Source organism: Salmo trutta, chromosome 11, assembly GCF_901001165.1.
Source record: "Salmo trutta chromosome 11, fSalTru1.1, whole genome shotgun sequence".
Classification (NCBI taxonomy): Eukaryota; Metazoa; Chordata; class Actinopteri; order Salmoniformes; family Salmonidae; genus Salmo; species Salmo trutta.
The window spans coordinates 15,355,091-15,371,619 of NC_042967.1; the positions used below are offsets into that span (position 1 = coordinate 15,355,091).

General features: G+C 42.8%; 1 protein-coding gene across 2 annotated transcripts; it reads left to right on the forward strand.

Annotated features, from left to right (window-relative positions):
• The first annotated feature begins 74 nt into the window (after positions 1-74).
• Positions 75-14,478, forward strand: LOC115202286 (tetratricopeptide repeat protein 39B). 2 transcript variants are annotated; one of them, XM_029766346.1, is made up of 19 exons: positions 75-91; positions 382-399; positions 5,871-5,911; positions 6,529-6,633; positions 6,887-7,018; positions 7,467-7,543; positions 8,555-8,684; positions 9,298-9,403; positions 9,657-9,722; positions 10,011-10,119; positions 10,663-10,730; positions 10,857-10,916; positions 11,173-11,334; positions 12,537-12,628; positions 12,847-12,967; positions 13,062-13,173; positions 13,337-13,454; positions 13,610-13,726; positions 13,819-14,478. In XM_029766346.1, exons 3-19 carry the CDS (start codon positions 5,871-5,873, stop codon positions 13,931-13,933), a joined length of 1,731 nt encoding a protein of 576 aa, XP_029622206.1. In that variant the 5' UTR covers positions 75-91; positions 382-399; the 3' UTR covers positions 13,934-14,478. The 2 variants fall into 2 exon arrangements, with proteins under 2 accessions (XP_029622206.1, XP_029622204.1); XM_029766344.1 differs by lacking the exon at positions 75-91 and having other exon boundaries at positions 167-399.
• Positions 14,479-16,529: the final 2,051 nt, after the last annotated feature.

The following is a 16,529-nucleotide window of genomic DNA, read 5'->3' on the forward strand; positions in this document are numbered from 1 at the left end:
TGTGATACAGCCTGGTTTCGAATCAGGTACTATAGTGACGCCTCTTGCGCTGAGAAGCAGTGCCTTAGACGGCTGCGCCGCTGCAATTTAGGTGGGTGTATCCTTGATTAGGAAGCCCCACCATGCATAATTTAGTAGGCTATTTTATAAAGGTGTCAAATGGGAAAGTTCTCTTCCTTCTGGTGAAAGATTAACTCCAAAGACCAATAGCTATTTTTTTCGTCTAAATTCAGAGAGAACTATCTCCTTTCTTTCATCAACTGGTATCTTTTAGACCTATTCCCCCCAATGTATTTATACGTTTCGTTATTTCTTTATTAAATTTCGTTTCTTCTTTATTTGACAATCATTCCTGTCCTATCGAACATGGCTCACGTGAAGAATGGGAACATCCAAAAGGTAAGACGCTTTTAGCCTTTTTACTTATTTTTATTATTTGAATGTTCAATAGGTCTACATTTTATTTAAAGGGGAAATCTGTGATTTTGATATCATTGATGATCAGTCCTTGTAGATCTGTCCATGAATTTGAGAGCGGTTACATTTCAATAACAATGTCAAATATATGTCAACATTCCTTCTTCCAAAGGACCCTTCCCTGGATAAAATTTCGTGATCATTTTTTGGGGATATTTTGTATTTTCACCAAAATAATCTGCTATCATGGGTCTGACCTTTTAAAAAAAAAAATGTTTTACCTGATCCTACTTTGTATAGAAGCTTTCAATATCATTTTTGTATAGCATCATACCCATTACTTTAGTTGGAAAGTGTATTTTGGTCGAAGATGGATAATAGCTTCATTGTTTTGTTGTTCTTAAAGGTCCAATGCTGCCGTTTTTATCTCAATATTAAATTATTTCTGGGTAACAATTAAGTGGGCTGCCTTACTAACCACGTTTCCATCCCCAGTTTTTATGCTATTAAAGTCATAGGCTACCTTCTAAATAAATCAATAAAGACAGCTGTGATAGAAATAGGAGGTTTCGGTACAATTTTATGAATGCAGACAGATGGGGCCAATTTGTTCGTTGGACATGGAGGGATATTTTTGTGTCGTAAAATAAATTATACGAGAGATGGCATTGGAAACGGCTTTATGCGCAAATATAGATATAATAACCACCATATCCACGTAAACTTGGAGTCACGCGATGATAAAGTGTGTTGTCCTCCCACTAACACTCGGGAAACAATGCCGTTTATAGGCAGATTAAATACATTCATAAACTCATTATTACAAAAACAGCCCTATATCCACACTATAGCAAAAATAATTTAGCGTTAATCCAGCGAGATTGATCTGTTAGAATATCTAATATTAATTCAGGAAGATGGACAAGCAAGAGAGTGAGAGGTGAAAGTTCATTATACCAGAGTCAGGTAGGCTACAAGTAGGGATGCAGAAAGAGGATGATTATGTGGGCCTACAGCAAGAAGTAAAAAAGTTAGCCCAACTAGGTAATCATTCATTATTTGGATTATGGATGATCAATTATTGTTCTGTCACTGCATGACAATGCACATTTGTTATAGCCTACAGTTGTTATTGTCTTTGAAGCCAAAAACAAGACATGCATTTTGGGAAAATGCTCTAAATAGAAAGTTGTTCAGTTGTTTATTTTCATACCAATAGGGCTCTCCTAGCTGTGCTGTTGAGGAACTACTAGAGCAAGCTGACTTAGTTGTTTTCTTTGGATCACAACCCTGCATCCCCGCCATCACACAATTACTGTTTACGCATTCTAAAAAGGTCCATTCTAAATTGCAATCTGGTCAGGTGGGCATTTCAAAGTGTGTTCTATTGCCAACATGGCTAGCTAAGTTACAAAATACGATCTTAGTGTTAGACTTTCACAAGGCAATTCAGAGAAGCAGATCGTATATACTGAACAAAAATATAAAGACAACATGCAACAATTTCAATGATTTTACTGAGTTACAGTTCATATAAGGACATCAGTAAATTGAAATAAATGCATTAGGCCAAAATCTATGGATTTCACATGACTGGGCAGTGGCCACCCACTTGGGTGTCAGGCCACCCACTTGGGAGCCATGCCATCCAATCAGAATGAGTCCCCCCCCCCCCCCCCCCCCCCCACCCCACACACACAAAAGGGCTTTAATTACAGACAGAAATACTCCTCAGTTGAATCAGCTGTCCGGGTGGCTGGTCTCAGACGAACCCGCAGGTGAAGAAGCCGGAGGGGGAGGTCCTGGGCTGGCGTGGTTACACGTGGTCTGCGGTTGTGAGGCCGGTTTGACAAACTGCCAAATTCTCTAAAATGACATTGGCGGCGGCTTATGGTAGAGAAATGAACATTCAATTCTCTGGCAAAGGCTCTGGCGAACATTCCTGCAGTTAGCATGCAAATTGCACACTCCCTCAAGACTTGAGACATCTGTGGCATTGAGTTGTGTGACAAAAATGCACATTTTAGAGTGGCCTTTTGTTGCCCCCAGCACAAGGTGCACCTGTGTAATGATCACACTCTTTAATCAGCTTCTTGATATGCCACACCTGTCAGGTGGATGGATTATCTTGGCAAATGGGAGAAATGCTCACTAACGGATGTAAACAAATTTGCGCTCAATTTGAGAAGGTTTTTGTGCATATGCTTCCCTGTGCCTCAGTTGGTAGAGCATGGTGTTTGCAACGCCAGCATGGTGTGTGCAACGCCAGGGTTGTGGGTTTGATTCCCATGGGGGGCCAGTACAAAAACAAAAAAATAATAATAATATATATTTTTTTAAATGCTTGAAATCAAATGTATGCATTCACTACTGTAAGTCGCTCTGGATAAGAGCGTCTGCTAAATGACGTAAATGTATATGGAACATTAATGGGATCTTTTATTTCAGCTCATGAAACATGGGACCAACACTCTACATATTGCGTTTATATTTTTAATCAGTATATAGCATCACAGCGCTGGCAAACATGGCTGACCATCACCCTGACCAAAATGACTGACATTTATCCCATCATAAGAAGATTGATGGCCATTCTAATATTCTAATTCTATGAGCATGTTAATGTACAGCCCCTGTGTCCCAATGTCAAATCAAATCTTATTGGTCACATACACATGGTTAGCAGATGTTAATGCAAGTGTAGCGAAATACTTGTGCTTCTAGTTCTGACAGTGCAGTAATATCTAAGTAATCTAACAATTCCCCAACCTAATACACATAAATCTAAAGGGGTGAATGAGAATATGTACATGTAAGTATATGGATGAGCGATGTCCGATCGGCATAGGCAAGGTGCAGTAGATGGTATAAAGTACAGTATATGCATATGATATGAGTAATGTAAACATTATTAAAGTGGCATTATTTAAAGTGGCATTGTTTAAAGTGACTAGTGAACCATTTATTAAAGTGGTCAGTGATTGGGTCTCAATGTAGGCAGCAGCCTCTCTGAGTTAGTGATGGCTGTTTAGCAGTCTGATGGCCTTGATAGAAGCTGTTTTTCAGGCTCTCTGTCCCAGCTTTGATGCACCTGTACTGACCTCGCCTTCTGGATGGTAGCGGTATGAACAGGCAGTGGCTCGGGTGGTTGTTGTCCTTGATGATCTTTTTGGCCTTCCTGTGACATCGGGTGCTGTAGGTGTCATGGAGGGCAGGTAGTTTGCCCCCGGTAATGCGTTGTGCAGACCGCACCACCCTCTGGAGACCCTTGCAGTTGAGGGCGGTGCAGTTGCTGTACCAGGCTGTTATGCAGCCCGACAGATGCTCTCAATTGTGCTTCTGTAAAAGTTTGTCAGGGTTTTTGGTGACAAGCCAAATTTCTTGAGCCTCCTGAGGTTGAAGAGGCGCTGTTGATCATTCTTCACCAAACTCTCTGTGGGTGGACCTTTTCAGTGTCTGACTTGTACGCCCAGGAACGGAAAACTTTCCACCTTCTCCACCGCTGTCACTTCGATGTGGATAAGGGGGTGCTCCCTCTGCTGTTTCCTGAAGTCCACGATCATCTCCTTTTGTTTTGTTGACGTTGAGTGAGAGGTTGTTTTCCTGACACCACACTTTGAGTGCCCTCACCTCCTCCCTGTAGGCTGTCTCGTCGTTATTGGTAATCAAGCCTACCACTGTAGTGTCGTCTGCAAACTTGATGATTGAGTTGGAGGCGTGCGTGGCCACGCAGTCGTGGGTGAACAGGGAGTACAGGAGGGGGCTGAGCACGCTCCCTTGTGTGAGGGTCAGCCAAGTGGAGATGTTTCCTACCTTCGCCACCTGGGGGCGGCCCGTCAGAAAGTCCAGGACCCAATTGCACAGGGCGGGGTTGAGACCCAGGGCCTCTAGCTTGATGATGAGCTTGGAGGGTACTATGGTGTTGAATGCTGAGCTGTAGTCAATGAACAGCATTCTTACATAGGTATTCCTCTTGTCCAGATGGGATATGGCAGTGTGCAGTGTGATGGCGATTGCGTCGTCTGTGGACCTGTTGGGGCGGTATGCAAACTGAAGTGGGTCTAGGGTGGCCGGTAAGGTGAAGGTGATATGATCCTTGACTAATCTCTCAAAGCACTTCATGATGACAGAAGTGAGTGCTATGGGGCGGTAGTCATTTAGTTCCGTTATCAGTGACACTTATCAAAATTGGCTATTTTGAACCGGTACGAGTATAAAGAGCTAACCTACGTCACTTTTGTTTTGAGACAACTTCGCCATCGGCCAAAACGGGGCACCAGGCTCAAGCCTAGGAAGCAACTCGGTTCCAAAACGAATGCAATCAACAGTAACCTGGTTCACCTGGGGCATGCCTGGGGTATTAAAGCCTTGTTCACATTGGCAGTTTGAAATTACTCAAATACAAAATAAATGTTGCATTTCTGATATGAGTCTGTTCTTTTTCCTGCATTCTGAACAGCCAAAAAGCACATGGAATCGGATATTTCAAGACATTTCAAACCCCCTTCGTAGGTGGTTTGAAATCCGGTACAAATCTAATTCCTGGCGCTGTGACTTGTCTTAACGGTCAAATCTGATTTATTTGCCCTGAAGTGGTTTTTAGACTGTTATTCTGTATATCTTGTTGCTTGCTAGCTACAACAGTTTGGCAAGAACATGTGGTAGCTAACTAGCTTTATAATTGATGACAAACAAATTAGTTTGTGCGCTAGAAAGCTAAACAGCTAGCTAAACAGTTGTCACCTTAGCTTGTTACATAACTTCTGAGTGATAGGAACCAGGAGCACCACCACCAATCACCACCACTGCACACACACCTGTCATTACTATGACAACTAGCGTAACCATGTCAGCAAATGACTGCTGTCTGAACACACAGAAATCTGATGTGGTCACTTGTAACTTGCAGTTTGGACAGTCAGTATTCCAAAGCTGATTTGAAAAGCAAAACTGACTTGAGAGTTAAGGCCTGCAGTGTGAACAAGGATTAATAAACCCCTCACTGTAAGTGACTTCTTTGTTATTGCCTTCCTTTTGAAGTAATAACTGATTAGAAACACCAAGGAAGAGGGTAAGGAAGGACACACTTAAGGAATTTGAACGATGCTCAGCACTCTCAATTATCCAATGGGAATCCTGTGACAAATGTACTGCTATAACAAAGAAGAAAAATAAATTAACTGCAATGGTATTTAGATTGATTCTCAGAGGTTACGTTTACACTTATCCCATGTCTTATATTTTTCCACTAATTGGCCTTTTGACCAATCAGATCAGCTCTAAAAAAGAGCTGATGTGAAAAGCTCCAATGGGATTGGTCAAAAGACCAGTTAGTGCAGAAAAATATGAAAATTGGGCTGCCTGTATAAACACAGCCAAAGGGCTTGCAGTTTGGCTCGGCACTGAGGATGGCTCCTTGTGCAGTTGATAAACTTGATTTCCTTGACTTTCAGATGGACCCAGAGGATCCCTTTCTCCTGGTACCTGATAAGATGTAAGTCTCCTACTTCACAAGTCTATGCTAAGATACACATTGATTTAGATATTCCCTCTATGTAAAAGAGCTATCAGAAGTCCATAAGCTATGTAACCACAGTTACAGTATTAATGCCTACAGCACAAATCTCAGCCGATGCAGACACATTCAACATTGTGTTCTGTGTCTAAATAGATATTTAATACTGTCTGCCGCATGCTGTGACTGCTATAGCCCCAATACTCAACTGGTGGACTGCAATCTGGACCCAGAACAGGGTCAATATGGACTCAGGTTTTTTAGGAACTCTGTTGGGATTTGACCCCTGGTATCATATAAACACACACAAGACATGGACAAGTGTCGAATTACAGGAAAGTAGCTTTAAAATTGCAAAATTCTCAACGCCAGCAAGAGGGGTTTGAACAGTTTGGAATCGCATGGGTTGTGAGTTTATTTTATTACGCCAATAAATGACCTTTGCCGCCTAGGACATTTTGTGTTACCCGGCCTTCTCAAATGGTACTTGAGTAACCCTTTTCTAGAGTCCTGTCAAAAGCAGCCAATGACATCCATGTGTAGAACATTACTGGAGAAATACTACACCTGATCTGCACTTCTGTTTCCCTTCCCAGGAAATCCCAGATGGATTTAGAGACTGCCTTGCAGGATAGTGCCAAAGCCCTTGACCTCTTCCTCAACAACCGGTTCTCAGATGCCTTGGATCTCCTCAGACCCTGGTATGTCCCATTCACCATCATCATAGCTTGCCTTGAGGCTTTACATCCTTTAAGATGAACTGCTCATGTCTGTCTCTAATAGTGATTGATGGTGACCTGTTCGGTAAGGTGTATTCTACTGCAATATTGCCAACACAAATTGTCCTAATTGGCTACCAGAAACTGTCCACTTTCTCTGTGTATATTCATTGGTTGGTCACATTGGATCCATTTCTCAATAAAATGCTTCTCGAGTTTCGTCATGTTCTTTCAGGAGGAGCCAGAGTATGTACCACGCCGTGGGCTACAGCAGCATGTTGGCCATGCAGGCGGGCATGACCTTTGAACCCAAGGATGTTGAAAAGGCCATGACTGCTCTGCAGGAGTCTCTGCAGACGTGCCAGATGTACGGTTTTGCTTCTCTCATAGAAATGACATGAATGTAGGGCATCTAGTTCTATAGAGTTTCAATTGCCAATGCATTGAAGAAGCTTTCTCACACGTCAGATTCAGACATTTTTGGGCAATGGCAGGACGTAGCTATTGTTTCGATTCAAGACTCTAGCTCTAAGCGGACACCCCGCCTCTGTTTTGGTAAAAAGCTGAAGGATGGACCTGGAGTAATGCAACTATGGATGATGCAAGGACTGTTAGTTTGCAAACATTGGAGTTACCCCATCAGAACCCAAAATGTAAATTTGGTTTTGACAGTTGAACTAAGCCCATGACGCATTTATCTGTGTTATAGTCTTCAAGAATCAATCGTAGTGTACATATTATACATTTTTTTTGTCCAAAAGTGGATGTAGCAACTAAGGATTCTAACTTGAACACAGTACGTTCTCTCATCACAGGTTCCGGAAGAAGACTACCATGGTGGAGGCCATCACTGAAATGTTTTACAAGCAGCCAGCTGACGACTTAACTGAAGGTGTGATACCATCTCCGTGGTGGCTGTAGGTTATAAAGGACGATATCAGTATGTCGACAACTGGACATCCATACCTGTAGTATGATGCATGACAATGTGAAAATGAGTATGTAGTACGAGTCATCCATACTGAAATATACATGTTTCATGAGTGGCGTTTGATTGATTTCATGTATTTTATTGTTTGGGTTGTCATGCTTCAGGATGCCCAGCACACATGCGGGTAAAATACTATTTGCTGTAGCAAAATTATAATATATGCACAGTATAGTTTATTTGGAAAGTTTTCAGACCCCATTACTTTTTCCACATTTTGTTAAGTTACAGCCTTATTCTAAAATGTATTAAATTGTTTTTCAAACTACACACACTATACCCCATAATGACAAAGCAAAAATAGGTTTTTAGAAATGTTTGCTAATGAAAAAAAAATTGATCACGTTCACGTACGTGTTCAGACCCTTTACTCAGTACTTTGTTGAAGCACCTTTGGCAGCGATTACAGCCTTGATTCTTCTTGGGTCTGTGCCTCAACACAATCCTGTCTCGGAGCTCTACGGACAATTCCTTTGACCTCATGGCTTGGTTTTTGCTCTGACATGAACTGTCAACCTTACATAGACAGGTGTGTGCCTTTCCAAATCATGTCCAATCAATATAATTTACCACAGGTGGACTCCAATCAAGTTGTAGAAACACCTCAAGGATGATCAATGGAAACAGGATGCACCTGAGCTTAATTGCAAAGGGTCAATAGCACAGGAATACTTATGTAAATACATTTCTATGTTCTGCAAAAATTTCTAAACCTGTTATTGTGTGTGTAGATTGACAAATGTATTTAAACAATTTCAGAATAGGGCAACGTAACAATGTGGAAAAGGGAAGGGGTCCTGACTACTTTCTGAATGCACTGTTTACATATACTACATCCACATTGGTTTAAATGTGTGGGTCTGTTCTGGACTTTGAGTGACAGGCATCTCTTTGTTTGCTCCTTGCCCGCTGCAGAGGAGATGCATGCGGAGTTGTGCTATGCTGAGGCGCTATTGCAGAAGGCTGCACTCACTTTTCTGGAGGAGAGCATGATCAGCTTCATCAAAGGAGGCATCAAGATCCGCAACAGCTTTCTGATCTACAAGTGGGCAGTTGTTTTTTGTTTTTTCTTCTTCACACGACTGACCCAAACCAAGCTGTACTTAGCTGGCCTGGTTTCACATGAACTGGTTGTTGATTTATAATGTGAAAAGGATATTATATTTCGTGTTTGGGTAGTCCAGTCACAGGTGGCTGGTGACACCTTAATTGGGGAGGACGGGCTCAAAGTAATGGCTGGAATGATATCAAGCACATCAAATGTGGTTTCCATGTTTGATACCATTCACTCCATTCCAGTTTATTATTAGCCGCCGCCACCATCCTCTCACCAGCCTCCTGTGCTTCCAGTATAAGAGTGACTGTTCACAGAATTGATGCACTAGAAAGAAATGAATCAAATGTTATCAGGCAGTGATTTATTTTTAGCAGGGTCACATTTGAGAGTCAAGTATTTTGGGAGATCTTGCATGGTTGATAGTGTACTCAAGTTCATAGTTCAGTATATGTCATTCTGTCCATGAGCTACTGTTGTCTATTAATGTTCTGTATTATGTCATGATTTGTGTGGACCCCAGGAAGAGTAGCTGCTTCATTAGCAATGTCTAATGGGGATCCTTATAAAATAACCAAATACCTGTTTGGCTCCTCTCTACCAGGGAATGTGATGTTATGTCAACCATGGCAAAGAACCAGTCTGACCAGATGAGCACACAAGCTCACTTCAGGAGCGGTGTGAACATGGGCATTGGTTCATTTAACTTGGTAAGAGCGTTGGTGTTTAGTGTTTCAGCTTCAGCGTTATAGGTGAGGTAGAAGATGGTAGGACAGGCAGATTAATAAGAGTTGCTAAAGCGGTCAAATGTAAGATTACAAATATTTTTTTTCTCAACTCAAATTAGGAATGTTTTTATTTTCTATTGGCTGTTTTTTTTCTTTGACATGAAAGGGGGATTTTTGTTTTGTGGTCCTCAGATGTTGAGGTCACTATCTTCACCGTTTGGTTTTCCTCTTTCAGTATTTGTCTCTCTTGCCGAGCAAGGTCCTCAGACTACTGGAGTGGATTGGTTTCTCTGGAGACCGGGTAGGTGACGAGGAGCAGTCTCACCACTTCTCTCTCTGAGACTATTCAGCATCACACACCGGCCACCTTGCAAAATACTCCTTTTCTCTTGGATAGTCCGAGTGGGGAGTCTTTTTTTCAAAGTAATTATTGTCCCCCAAAAACTGAGTGCTTGCATAAGTCAAAAAATAATACCTCTGTAAATGTTTGAAATTATACATTTCTTTAGTTTACTTCCCATTATGCCTCATAATTAAGCCAATGACGATGCAATGAAGTGCATGTTGTTGACAGAGGCTTGTTGTGCAGGAAGTGGGTCTGTCCCAGCTGAGGGAGGGGGCAGCCAGCAACAGCCTGCGCTCCATCCTCAGCACTCTGTGCCTCCTGATGTACCACCTCTACGTCAGCGTCATACTGGGTAAGGTACAGATCTAGGATCAGCTTTCCCTCCCCGAAATCTTACCATAACCTGGGAACTCTAAATTGGGGAAAACCCAAAAAGGACCCAAGACCTGTGTCTAGGGGTAACATTGACCTACTCCTCAAATGCCACACAGGCCACTGGAGTTTTGAGGATAAAGGATGCCCTCTGGTGGTGACAATGCTAAACTGCTCCATTGTTACTACAGTACTGTGACCATCAACTGTCTCAGTCACGCTTTACAAAGTCACTTTGTCTCCAGCTGGTTTCTTATGTGAAGAGCATTTAATCCATTTGTATGGACTATTAGGCTGTGTTTACACAGGCAGCCCAGTTGTGATCTCTTTTCCACTCATTTATCTTTTGACCAATCAGGTCTTTTCACATCAAATCTTTCTCAGAACTGATCTGATTGTACAAAAGATGAATTATTGAAAAAGATAGAATTGGACTGCCTGTGTAAATGTATCCTTAGATAATGGGTTTTAATTTACAACAGCCATTAGGGTTGATTGATGCCTTGTCTTTCCTTCTCTATAGGTACTGGTGAGGCGAACCTGGTAGAGTCTGATGTTCTTCTGGAGCCCTACATTGAAAAGTTCCCCAATGTAAGTGAACAGTCCCCCTCCTGCAAGGTCTTCCCACTTCCCAATGTAAGTGAACAGTCCCCCTCCTGCAAGGTCTTCCCACTTGCCACCTCTCCTCCGTTAACATCGATTGTGGTTGTTCTCTAGGGGGCCCTCATCCTCTTCTACCAGGCCAGGATTGCTTTGCTCAAGGGTAACTTTGAATTTGTGAGTAATCTCCCTTTTTAAGAATGGCATCTTCATACATTTTCCTGGGTAGTATTCATTAGTGTACCAAATGGAAGAAAACATAACTGGGAGCAACTTCCCAAACTTGTCCAATGAGAAACGCTTGTGTTCTGTTGCAAAGCATTTTGCTATGCTGTGCCCTAATGAATATGACCCTGTCTGCTATGTTACAAGTTATAAAATGTACTCCTCTAACAAGAATCATATCTCATTATTTTGTGTATCTGTCCGCCAGGCCCAGAAGAAGTTCCTGGAGTGCATAGCGGCGCAGCAGGAGTGGCGTCAGATCCACCATCTGTGTTACTGGGAGCTTATGTGGTCCTACTCCTTCCAGCAGGACTGGCTGGAGGCCTACCAGTATGCAGACCTTCTCTGCAAAGAGAGCAAGTGGTCCCAGGTATAGTACACCTGTAGCAGCCTGACTAAAACATTTAGGATGGAGGTCCCAGGTATAGTACACCTGTAGCAGCCTGACTAAAACATTTAGGATGGAGGTCCCAGGTATAGTACACCTGTAGCAGCCTGACTAAAACATTTAGGATGGAGGTCCCAGGTATAGTACACCTGTAGCAGCCTGACTAAAACATTTAGGATGGAGGTCCCAGGTATAGTACACCTGTAGCAGCCTGACTAAAACATTTAGGATGGAGGTCCCAGGTATAGTACACCTGTAGCATCCTGACTAAAACATTTAGGATGGAGGTTCCAGGTATAGTACACCTGTAGCAGCCTGACTAAAACATTTAGGATGGAGGTCCCAGGTATAGTACACCTGTAGCAGCCTGACTAAAACATTTAGGATGGAGGTCCCAGGTATAGTACACCTGTAGCAGCCTGACTAAAACATTTAGGATGGAGGTCCCAGGTATAGTACACAGTGGCGGTTCTAGACCATTTCAACTGGGGGGGGCCAAGCTGGGGCCAGTTGTACTGTTAGAGGGGCCAGTTACATTAGACGTTATTGTTGTCATATCGTTTTCTTCACTGCATTGCAGGCATTAGCAGGCAAAAGACCATGTTCATAATCATTAGTGTTCTGTGTTGCCACTGTCTAATAACGGATGTATAGCAAAAATTAGTTATGTAAAAATGATTTTATACTCCACATTTAGGGGGGCCACAAGGGGGTCCAAAATTGTTGTCACAGTGCCCCAGAACTGCCCCTGATAGTACACACACTTTTTGTTGTTGTCACATACACTGGAAAGGTGCAGTGAAGTGTGTTGTTTTACAGGGTCTGCCATAGTGGTACGATGCCCCTGGTGCAGATTAGGATCAAGTGGACATCGATAGATTTTTCACCTTGTCGGCTCGGGTATATGAACCAGGGACATTCGGTTACAGGCCCAACACTAACCGCTAGGCTACCTGCTGCCCTAGCAGCCTAACTGAAACTATTTTACTTCCCGGTCACAGATTAAGGTCCTTATCCAGTTTTCCAGTAACTCTCCTCTCCTACACTTTTTCTTCTTTTTTTAACCCTTACGGCCTTTCCTCCTTGCTCTTTACAGCTCCCCCATGTTCTAAAACTGGTATATCCCCTGGAGGTCTAGGTACAGATGGGACATATTCATTGTGACGTTTGGTCTCTCCTGGCAGGCTATGTACGTGTTCCAGAAAGCTTCCATCCTCAGCATGATGCCAGAGGAGGAGGTGAAGAAAACTGGGGAGAATGTGGAACAGTTGTTCAGGTATGTGTTGTCAATAAAGATGCATTTTATTTGTATGGCACCCAAAGATACTATGCAACTTGAAAAGAAAGTAGGTCCACACCAAAAAAAAGATTACTATATTTTCAGGATGGCATAAATGTAATATTTACATGAATCATAAACTGAACAGAAGGCACTGTTACACAGGGAAGGTGGGTTAAGGTTTATAGCTTTGGCTACTTTCATGTGTCTAATAGGCAAGTGGAGAGCCTGCGGCTGCGGATTGCAGGGAAGTCTATCCCAACGGAGAAGTTCGCCGCGAAGAAGGCTCAGCGGTACAGCGCCGCAACGCCAGTGACGCTGGTGATTCCTGCCGTGGTGAGAACACTGTTTTTTTTTATGTATTCAAAGAAATATACGTGAATTTTTTAAATGTGGTATTTAGGTCTAAAATGCATTTTCCTCATGACAGGAAATGATATATGTTTGGAATGGCTTCACCATTGTTGGCAAAAGGCCTGAACTGACAGAGAGCATTCTGGTCACTATCAAGAAAGCAGAGGAGCAACTGAAGAATGACCCAAGTTCGTTTACCTTCACAATGCTCTAGGTCTAATCTATGGGACGGTGTGGGGGTCTCAATGGGAAAAAATGGTCCGTTGTGGTAGAAATGCCAGGGCTGATTTCTGGTCCGTCAGCCCCTGTCTAATACAGAATAAAAGTTGTTGTTTTTCTTTCCTCTCCCAGATCCATCAGAGTACCACGTGGATGACCAGTGCATGGTCCAGATGCTGAAGGGGCTGTGTCTGAGACACCTGGGCCGTCTCGACCAGGCCCAACTCTGCTTCACACAGGTCATCTCCAGGTAAGGCTATTATCGCCATTCACTGATCATTGAGGAATGTGGTTTGTGTGGCTCCTCAGGGGTCAGCCCAGTGGTTTAGACTATTGATGCAGCCAAATGTAATAGATCTGTTGGCTTTCTCACAAACTGATTGTTGTGGTGTTTTGTTTTTACAGTGAAAACAGGATCAAGCATGACCGCCACCTGGTGCCATACAGCATGTATGAACTGGGTCTTCTCTACAAGCAGCAAGGAGACTTGGGGAAAGCTACCACCACCATAGAAAATGCCAAGTAAGTGTCAATTGAAACCAGCACTACTTTAGATGCATTGTTTACTGCCTAGGATGAATAATGAATGTTAAGACGTATCTGGATGTTTACAGGCTGAACTACAAGGGTTATAGCATGGAGTCAAGGCTACACTTCCGTATCCATGCTGCCCTTAACACAATGGGGACCTCGGTGGCCAAACTTCCACCCCACCACACGTCAGCTTGAGGACGCGAAGGTAAAAGGCGCCACTGCCAACGAGGAATTGCTGAATGTCTTGGGTCCATTCTACCTTGATAGGGATGTGTACAGACTTGGAAGAACCTTGATTATAGTACACTTAGAAAAAGCCTGCACTTAAAATGTAAATGTTGCAATATGAGTATTTGACCCTTTTCTGTAGGGCCAAATCATGACTAGAGATTTGAGCACTTAAGCACAAATCTTCCATTGTAATCGATGCATGATTTACAAGAAATGTGTGAGCTACACACTTGGATCTTAGGATATGGCCTAAATGTTTTGGGTTTAGCCTTTGATTTGAGTCGGGGTTGTCTTTTCTCTTATACTTATGTTCTATACACATTATGCTGTTATACATTCTGCTCGAACTGTTTCATTTTCTGCTAATTTAACCAATTCATTTACATTTGAACACATGGTTCTTTATTATCCACAGACATGAAGGTTCACTGGAAATGCAAAGTTTTACCTGTCATTGTACTAAGTGATTACTCAAAAGATTGACAAATAAAACTGTTGGAATGGTTGAATTTGAGATTTTATGTTTTGCATGAATTGTCTGCCATTCATTCACTGACAATTAGATCCTACAATGAGTCAATTTATTGTCACTCAGACCTCAATAACAAAACGCATCACACCTACAAACTGCACATTACTGTTGTCTGAGCAGCAAACTGTAACTGTTCAGTCAGTTTTCAGAGGATGCTTTTTGTTACTATTCAGTACTGTATCCAAATCAGAGGTTCTCTGTTATAGCGCGTTTACTGTACAATCAAACTCCAACCGACATGTTTCAGGTGGTTTGTGTGTGTGTGTATACAAACAAAAGTATGTGGACACATCTTCAAATTAGTGGATTCGGCTAGTTCAGCCACCCGTTCCTGACAGGCGTATAAAATCGAGCACACCGCCATGCAATCTCAATTTGCAAACATTGGCAGTAAAATGGCCTTACTGAAGAGCTCAGTGACTTTCAACGTGGCATAGTCATAGATGCCACCTTTCCAACAAGTTAGTTCGTCAAATTTCTGCCCTGCTAGAGTTGCCCCGGTCAACTAAGTGCTGTTATGGTGAAGTGGAAATGTCTAGGAGCAACAACTGCTCAGCCGTGAAGTGGTAGGCCACACAAGCTCACACAACGGGCCGCCGAGAGCTGAAGCATGTAGCGCGAACAAATCGTCTGTCCTCAGTTGCAACACTCACCAGAGTTCCAAACTGCCTCTGGAAGCTAGGTCAGCACAGGAACTGTTCGTCAGGAGCTTCATGAAATGGGTTTCCATGGCTGAGCAGCTGCACACAAGTTTAAGATTACAATGTTCAATGCCAAGTGTTGGCTGGTGTGGTGTAAAGCTTGCGTTAAACCATTTGGCAGTCTGGCGGACTAATCTGGGTTTGGCGGATACAAGGAAAATGCTACCTGAAGTTTGGTCTGGGCCTGCTGTTCATGGTTCGGGCTAGGCCCCTTAGTTCCAGTGAAGGGAAATCTTTACCCTACAGCATACAATGACATTCTAGACGATTCTGTGCTTCCAACTTTGTGGCAACAGTTTGGTTCGGAAGGCCCTTTCCTGTTTCAGCATGACAGTGCCCCTGTGCTCAAAGCGAGGTCCATAATGAAATAGTTTGAGATGGGTGTGGAAAAACTGGACTGGCCTGCACTGACCTCAATCCCACCGAACACCTATGGGATGAATTGGAACGCAGACTGCGAGCAAGGCCTAATCGGCCAAAATCAGTGCCCGACCTCACTTATGCTCTTGGCTGAATGGAAGCAAGTCCCTGCAGCAATGTTCCAACATCTAGGGGAAAGCCTTCCCAGAAGAGTGGAGGCTGTTACAGCAGCAAAGGGGGACCAACTCCATATTAATGTCCATGATTTTGGAATGAGAGGTTTGACGAGCAGGTGTCCATATACTTTTAGTCATGTAGTGTATATTTCAGTGGGTTGGAAGTCATGCTCTAATATTGAGAAATGCAGCACAACCCCACTATATGAGCTCAGAATAATTGCAGCGTCCGAGGATCACTGACGAAAGTGCTGCTCTGAACGCTCAGATGTGTTTTGCGGTGACGCTTCTCGAGTATTTTCGGTGAGCCGACTCATTTGGCTCCGTCACGTAAAAGAAACGGCTCATTTGGCCCCCAAACGGCTCTTTGTTAACAATGCTTGAAGGGAAATTTCACTTTATTGTATTTTATTATTTAACTTCAGATTCATCTTCAGCACCACCTCAACATGTGTGAAAATGGCAGCACGTTTCTATGTTTAATGGATAAAGAGAGGAAGGTAAGCGTTTCCAGTGACATCATTGATGTGCGTCATGATTTCACAACTGAGTAGGCGGTGCCGCCTAATTGTCTAATTGGTTAACTTTATAGGAAGATGTGTTTCCACTCTTTTTGACTGCAAAACATATAAACGCTCTGTTTTTACATTTGTTAGGGTGGTGCTGGAGATGATGAATATGAAGTTGAACATTTTAGAAATGTAAAACTAGAACCAGTGAAAAAATAGCACATTTCCAATTTAAGCCCAAAAGGTAGGCAACCATTATGTCAAATCAGGAAATGCACCTCC